The 7934-nt window shown below is 33.3% G+C and overlaps 2 protein-coding genes across 3 annotated transcripts; both read left to right on the forward strand.

Annotated features, from left to right (window-relative positions):
- Window positions 1-346: 346 nt before the first annotated feature.
- LOC107405395 (uncharacterized) lies at window positions 347-2935 on the forward strand. 2 transcript variants are annotated; one of them, XM_016012435.4, is made up of 2 exons: window positions 347-675; window positions 1875-2935. In XM_016012435.4, the coding sequence occupies exon 2, from the start codon at window positions 1885-1887 to the stop codon at window positions 2680-2682; it is 798 nt and encodes a 265-aa protein (XP_015867921.2). In that variant the 5' UTR covers window positions 347-675; window positions 1875-1884; the 3' UTR covers window positions 2683-2935. The 2 variants fall into 2 exon arrangements, with proteins under 2 accessions (XP_015867921.2, XP_015867920.2); XM_016012434.4 differs by having other exon boundaries at window positions 348-675; window positions 1849-2935.
- Window positions 2936-4315: 1380 nt separating this feature from the next.
- Window positions 4316-6656, forward strand: LOC107432306 (amino acid transporter ANT1). The gene is made up of 3 exons (XM_016043419.4): window positions 4316-4746; window positions 4905-5564; window positions 6015-6656. The coding sequence occupies exons 1-3, from the start codon at window positions 4528-4530 to the stop codon at window positions 6411-6413; spliced, it is 1278 nt and encodes a 425-aa protein (XP_015898905.3). The 5' UTR covers window positions 4316-4527; the 3' UTR covers window positions 6414-6656.
- The last annotated feature ends 1278 nt before the right edge of the window (window positions 6657-7934 follow it).

The following is a 7934-nucleotide window of genomic DNA, read 5'->3' on the forward strand; positions in this document are numbered from 1 at the left end:
TTTAAGTTAAAATACTATTTAAGTATTATATACAAAAGACGAAGAAGATAAGTTTAATAGAAGAATATCCCTATTCATGTTTATAAAAATACATATAAATGAAAAATTTTGAATAATTTATTAATTAAGTGAATTATAAAATATATATATATATATCATATATGACATGATATTAAAAAAAAAAAGGCATTATCTATATTTTTTTGCTTAAAAAAAAAAGCATTATATGTAAGATTTACAGAAAGATTACTCCATATAAATATTAAATATACATATATATTCGGAAATTGGAATATATACATTTAAGTTTAACAAATATATAAAACCTATATATATAATATATAAGAAAAGAGGAAAGATTTCCAGCTTAAATAGAAAATCAAAAAGTAAGATAATCAACAATAAAAGACGTCATCGTCCTTTTGGGAATTGTCTATTGCCGTTGGAATAATTGATCGGTTTTCCCTGACAAGTCCCCCAACTCTTCGCGTTGCGCGTTTGGCCTCCGGCGAGCCAAGCCAATAGCCACCGCAGAGAGGCAAGGCACAATCCTCACACCAAGTCGCCGACAGGTCGTCGGTTAGTTTCAATTGTCTGTTTGGGATCCAAGAAGAAAATTTTACAAAGCATTCGTTTAAATCTTGTTCAACCAAATCCGTCGGATTCATTCAATCGGTGAGTTTTTCTTTCTAATAAATGGTACCTTTAGTTTAATATTTTCAGAAGACCAAAACGATTAGTTTCAGAAACTGTATTTATTTATTTTTTATTTTTACAAGAAACTGGAAACCTAAATCGTAGAGTTAGCAATACTGGAATGGAGAAGGGGATTGGCATTATGCTTATAGTCTTGAAATTGTAAAGTATAATTTTATGTGGTTCCCCGATGATTTGATTATAGATAGATACTAATCCTTAAACAATTGATTAAGCTTACTTTCATAGATACAGTTCTGAATCAAATTTAACTGTTAAATTTCTGTTTTGATTAAAATTGTAGCATTTTTGGGTATAATGTGACAATTACTTCTATTTTTCTATACAAATATGGTATATATTTGCATGTATTTTAGATTGGTAGGATTCGTGCTTAAGATATATTCCCAAACATAAATTCATTTTTTTTTTTTTTGGGGCCAGTATCAATGCTGCTAGCGGTTTTCCTTTCTTCATTTAGTCTTTCATGAATTTACTGCAAAGTAAGATACAATTTCAGTTTTCACTTAGGTTTAATGTGGTCTTTCATTTTCATGTTGTTGTGCTTATGGAACGAATTATATATATTAAGAGTTGACGATGGATTTATTTATTTATTTTTCCTTTGATTGTCGTATATATAAGTATATATAGGTTATGTGTTCCAACTTGAAACAAATTTCCTCTAAGCTAGTTTAGAATCGTATGCATTTACAATTATTAGGGATTTAACCAAGAGATTAATTACTCTGGAGAACTTTACAAAGAAGAATTTTGTTGTTGATCTAATGGAACCTTGGTAATATTCTATAGCAGTTTCTAAAGTGTCCAAAGCCTTATATAAGCTGATAATGTCTTTAGATTTAGTGTTTTTTTATTTTGTTTCACTTCTTATTTGAATCTATTGTACTGCTGCTGTGCCTTATGTAAATGGAATGAGAGAACTGCTTACTTTTGTTCTCAAATATAAAAAAGAGTGATTTTAAATTATATTTCTTTCGTTTTCTCATGTTAAATTGTCATATTTATAAGCACGTCACTTTTTGCATAGTTATGGTTGCCTGGCTCAAAGCCATGTGTGTTTTATCTTCTGTAGAATTTGTTCCTCACTAATATTCTAGCTGTTCTGATCTGTTGACTATTTGTGTCAAGTCCATTTCCTTCAATATCACAATCAGGTTTCAGCAGATGGCAAAAACAAAGCAAAGGCAGCCTGTGGCAGTTACTGCAAATGAGAATAATGCTTCAAGTGGCATTGTTGATTCTTTAAACTCGGATACTGATCTGGACCTGCATGTAGAGAAAGGCTGGGTGATAGTAAAAAAGCAGAGAATTACTATTCTTGTGCCTTCCCTACCAACTGCTGATAGATCTCCACAGCAAAACCCAGGACCAAGTCATCTGCAAGAAATGCCTGGGAATATAGTTAAATGTGGGTTGGAATTACGAACGGCGACATGTCCGATAATGCCATCGGCTGATGAGCAAAGGAAGTCCATGTCATCGGTTCCTAAAAAGGGTGTTCAACTTGCTAGAAATTCTGCTCAAAACATTTCAACATTAACCAAGCCATTCAAGCAAGATTCAAGAATGGAATCTAGAATGCCACACCAGGTTCATTCTTTGAAGTCTCATAAAGTACCTGGAGTATCTAAAACCTCAAAAACTCTAGTGCGGACAAGACTATTACTGCATGGACCCAATGATTTTTATGGTGGTGGTGGAATGCCTCTGAATCAAAGGCTGAGAGCATTGAATCTTGAGCGGAGAATCCAGAAAGCTGGTGGGCTGAGCAGTTGGCTTGCATCTCTGGGACTGGGGCAATTTGTTAAGCTTTTTCAGAGAAAGGGTCTCAATAAATTTCAGTTGGTCAATTTGAACATGAAGAAACTCAAGGATATGGGTGCAGTTGCAGTGGGTCCCAGGAGGAAACTCATGCATGCAATAGATTGCATTTGCCAGCCCCACTGTTTTGAGGCTTTTTAAAATGCTTTTAGGATGTAGGAGCATAGTTATCAACTAGAAGATGAACTTTCTGCTGTAGATCTGTGTATGTTGTATATATATTAGCGCCTTTGTAGATGCATTGTAGCAATTAATTGTTAGGAGAATTTTTGTTCCCCCCACCCCCTCTCTTTTTGGTGCATGGTGTAAATCATTAGCTGGTGAACAAGAGATGTCTGCAACTGAGACTGACAGTTCCTATCATATTTCCATTTTATAGAATTTGTTTAACTCATGATGCGGAATGTGAATCATTTACCAAAACAAAACAATGATGCAGAATGTCAAAGGTTGAGTCCTTGTTAGACAGGGTAGGGAAAGTAGATGCTGTTTTTGTATTGTGGATATGAAAACAAGAAGGAAAGTTTATTTTAAAAAACAACAGTTAAAAATAAAAAATAAAAAAAAAATCTTGAGGATGGGGGAGAAAGGTGATTGATATGGCAAATTTAGGACTTTCTGCTCCAAAGAAACTGAAAACTTGGAAGCAATTTCATTTATCCCTCAACGTTAAAGATTAAATTTTTTTTAAAAAAGCTTTTTTTTTTAAAAGAAAAATAAATTATTTTTCTCCAAAAAAATAAATTAACTTATTTTCAAGCTTTTTAATTGTTTTAAAATATATTAATTTTATTTAACTTTTTGAATTTTAATTTACTTACAATTTGATTTTTATTGTTTTAAATATACTATTTATCTATTTTAGATTTCAAACGATTTTAATTTTTTTATTCTGTTATTTCATTCACATCTTTTTAAAAATTTTATTTATACCTCTATAAAAATATCAGTTGTAATTTTTAAAATTTAAAAAATCAAATTAAAATTAATACAAACTTTTAAAATATAGAGAAAATATTTCCTTTTGAAATCATTGAGGATGTTTGTTATATTTGTCCCTTATCTCTGTATTTTGTAGATACTGTTTTATCTCCTTGGGAAATTAAAAAAATAAAAACATTATCTGACATTTTTTTTTTTTCCTAATGATTGTGCAAATTATATAATATGTATAGCTAGTTTTTAAATATGCAAATTATTATGTGTATTATTAGCTGTACCTTCGCAGAGAGCTATAGGCCATCTTTTCAGTACTACTTTCTGAGATACACAGAGGATCAAATCTTATTGACAACTATTTTATTTTATTTTATTTACCCCCAAAAAAAATATTTTATTTTATTTTATTCGCCAAGATGTTGAGAACTATTTTATTTATGTAAATGTTTTTCTTTTTTTATCACTATGTAAACATTATAAAAAAGCATAAATTGACATGAGGTAGGTAGTGACTTCATCCTCAATTTTCGGGAATAATTTCTAAATTTTGTAAGAACATAAATAATAATCTAAGATAAGCATGTCAAATAAAAACAAGTTTTTTTTTTTTAAAAAACAAAAAAAAGCAAATAAAAACAAGTTGAACAGATAAGAGTGATAGTTATCCGACACCAAAATGAAAGAAAAATAATAAAAGTTTTCAAAAAATAATTAATAATATAAAAAGAAATAAGTAAAGGACAAAATTGCCTAGTTGTTAATTAGAACTATGTCTGAGTCTCGTCCCTGAACAAATCGGTGGATCCCAAATTTTTTTTAATTATATATATAGAATATATAATAACAAATGTTATAAAATGTACAATACATGTATAATACGCATATAATTGCATCGAAGAGGATGTGGACGGAGATGTGAAAAAGGAAGCGACTGGGAAACCCATCGTGGCCGAACCGGTTAAAAAACCCAGGGAGAGCAAGAAAATAGAAGTGGTTTGGAGAAGAAGAAGAAGAAGAAGTCTCTCTGTGGAGGTGGGTGGTTCGAGGATGGACGACGGAGTCAAAATCGCGGCAATTCCATTGCTGGAGGCCCAGTCAAGAATCGGAACAGCTTCGACTACACAAACTCTCGGTAATATTGTCGTTTCGATTGTGGGAACCGGCGTTTTGGGTCTCCCTTTCGCTTTCCGAGTAGCCGGTTGGTTAGCTGGTTCTATCGGCGTCGTCATCGCTGGTCTCTCCACCTACTATTGCATGCTCCTCCTTGTCAGTTTCCTTTTTTCTTTTTCCATCTCTATCTTTAATTTGGATTAATGGAATTGAATCCGTGCTTGTTCGTTTCCCAAGAAAATAAAGTAAAATTTTATGGGTTTTTTTTTTTTTTTGTTTGAACGTTTCCATTGACATCTGGTGGTATAGTACAGGTGAAGTGCAGGGACAAGTTGGCATCAGAAGAAGAACAAGAGGACAACCAACCCAATAACAAAACGTACGGCGATTTGGGTTACAAGTGTATGGGAACGACAGGTCGTTTTATAACTGAATTCCTCATTTTCGTTGCCCAATGTGGAGGTGCTGTGGCTTACCTAGTATTTATAGGACAAAACCTTTCAACAGTGTATAAAGGCCATGGCCTAGACTTTAAGACCTACATATTTCTATTAGTTCCAATAGAAATTGGGTTATCATGGATAGATAGTCTATCTGCCTTAGCACCATTCAGTATCTTTGCTGATATATGCAATGTTTTGGCAATGGGAATTGTGGTTAAAGAAGATATACAACAGGCTTTAGCGGGTCAATTTTCCTTTAAAGAAAGAACAGCCATTACATCTAACATAGGTGGTTTACCCTTTGCTGGAGGGATGGCAGTTTTCTGCTTTGAAGGTTTTGGGATGACTTTGGCTTTGGAATCTTCAATGAGAGACAGAAACGCATTTTCGAGGTTGTTGGGTCTGACTTTTACTGGGATAACTTTTGTGTATGTGTTATTTGGTTTCTTTGGTTACATGGCTTATGGTGAGGAAACCAAAGATATTGTCACTCTCAATCTTCCCAGGAATTGGTGGACGGTAGCAGTTCAGGTATAGAATTCTTTTCCCTCTTTAACCACTTCAATTCTTTTTTTTTTTTAAGTGTCACATTTTGCTTTGTATATTACTTGCCCTGTTATTCTCTGTTTCATAATTGTCCTGTACTAGTTTTATAAATTGTTATGCCACACTGAATTACCGTGCCTTTTTTTTTTATTGGTCACAATGTCTCTGTCTCATTGTTGATGTACTGAGTACTGACCGCTTATATTATCTGTGACCCATAAGAATATTGATACGAAATATATGGATGCATGTACTTTCCACTATTTAATTGATACACTGTCCTGCATCAGCACCATTAAGTATAATTGTGGAATTGGTGATTTGGGTCATATAATGACTGATTTTTTAAGTTTGGCTTGACTATGAAATAATATTTGTACTTTTGCTGATATTCTTTTTTTTTTTTTTTTTTTGTTTCCCACTGTCTGGTGGCAGATTGGCATGTGCTTGGGGCTTATATTCACATTCCCAATCATGGTACACCCAATAAATGAGATCATAGAGGGAGAGTTGAAGAGAAGCAAATGGTTTCAGAAGCCTAATGATGATTGTTCAATAACAAAAATAGCAAAGTTTGGAATATACACTAGCCGTGCAATTTTGGTGATGGTTTTGGCGGTTTTGGCATCCTGCGTGCCAGCTTTCGGTGCATTTGCTTCCCTTGTTGGAAGTACTGTATGTTCACTGATCTCATTTGTTTTGCCATCCATATTTCACCTAAAATTATTGGGTTCTTCCCTACGTTTCTGGCAGAGAGCCTTGGATGTTTTAATTTTATCCTGTGGTGTGCTTTTTGCTGTTTATGGGACTTATAACACCATAGCAGGTGTATAAAATTATTCTTGAGAACTATATACACATATTTTACAGCTAGTTTAATAATGAAGAAAAGATAGTTCAGTAATTCATAGAAGTTATATATAAATGGATAACTGCAGGTGTACTACCATTGAAAAGTCTTTATATTTGGGTTTTGAAGTTAAGAATTCCCAGCAAGTTCTGCTTGCTTTTCTATAGTGTAATTCAGTTTTTTGGTAGTGTAATAGTGCAGCAACTTCTTATTTGCGCTTATTACCATTTATGATGTTTATTGACTAAGAAAGCTCTTTACATTTTTCACTTTCCTTTTGGAAATGAAAGTTGTTCACAGGAAAAGAAAGCTCTTTACATCTTTTCACTGTCTACTCTGGTTGAGAACTTTGATGGACTGATGATGAAAACTTCGTATTGAAACAACAAAAATTCTCTTGTGATGAAGCCTTTGTTTTGAAACAACAAAAATTCTCATGAGATGGAAGTGAATTGAGAGAAGCTTCGTCAAATCTTGTGGCGGCTTTTATAAAGTCACTTTTCTTGTTCTTAGCTTAGACTTTTTTGATCTCCGATCTCCTTCTGGCTTTTCTTTTACTTTTCGTAGGCTCTGGAGATGCCGCTTTCATGATTACTCTTCAAACATCCCTTTGGGATAGGTTTGTGGCAAAGTCACTGTTTCTATTGGAACCTTTCATTGCAAATGGGATGATCACATAAAAGAAAAATGATTGCTCTTCGGGAACTGATCCCACTAGAGCAAAAGCCCATGAAAATTATAAAATTAAACGCACCTCAACCCTCGAAGAGCCAGTTATCTTTCGGATCGTCAAATCTTCTTTACAGCTGCCAAGACTGAAATTTATGGTACTACTACAAAATTGAATAACAAAATGTTATTTCCACCTATGCTTATCTACATCTTATGGATATCAACTCAGATAGACCTAGCCATGAAAAATAAAAGTAAAAATAAAAACTTAATAAAAAATAAAAAATAAAAGAAAATGAAAAAGCAACTAATCGGATTGAAAAGAAAAAGAATGTATATTCTACAATGTGGTTTTGGAAAAGTTTTAAGGGTAGAAGTGAACTTGGAAAAGACTTGAGAATAAAGAACAAAACACAAAGGTATGGGCAAAATATGGAACATTCAAGTTAGGAGAAGAAAAATTAACAATGTCCAATAAGAAAATACCATATATTCAGAATTATCCTCCAAAGAAAGGGCAAAATACAAAGAAACAAATAAGTGGAGCAATGGCATTGGGCATTGACAAGAACGCTTAAGATAGGGCAAGTCTACCAAAAATTTTCCCTTACACTACTATCTTAATGATTACATATTTGTTGGCATATAACTTTTCAGGTGAGGGACACTAACATTTTGGGATGCTCCAAAGCCTCTAATGCTCTCCCCACTCACTCTGGCCCGAACAATCTAACTCTGCTTTTGGCATAGATTACACAAAGTGGGAAGTGAAAGGGAAAGTGGGTTGGAGAGGACAGGGTTTCACATTCTGTTGTTCACAAAAGCAAGAGGAT

The sequence above is a fragment of the Ziziphus jujuba genome, chromosome 11 (genome assembly GCF_031755915.1).
Source record: "Ziziphus jujuba cultivar Dongzao chromosome 11, ASM3175591v1".
Lineage (NCBI taxonomy): Eukaryota > Viridiplantae > Streptophyta > Magnoliopsida > Rosales > Rhamnaceae > Ziziphus > Ziziphus jujuba.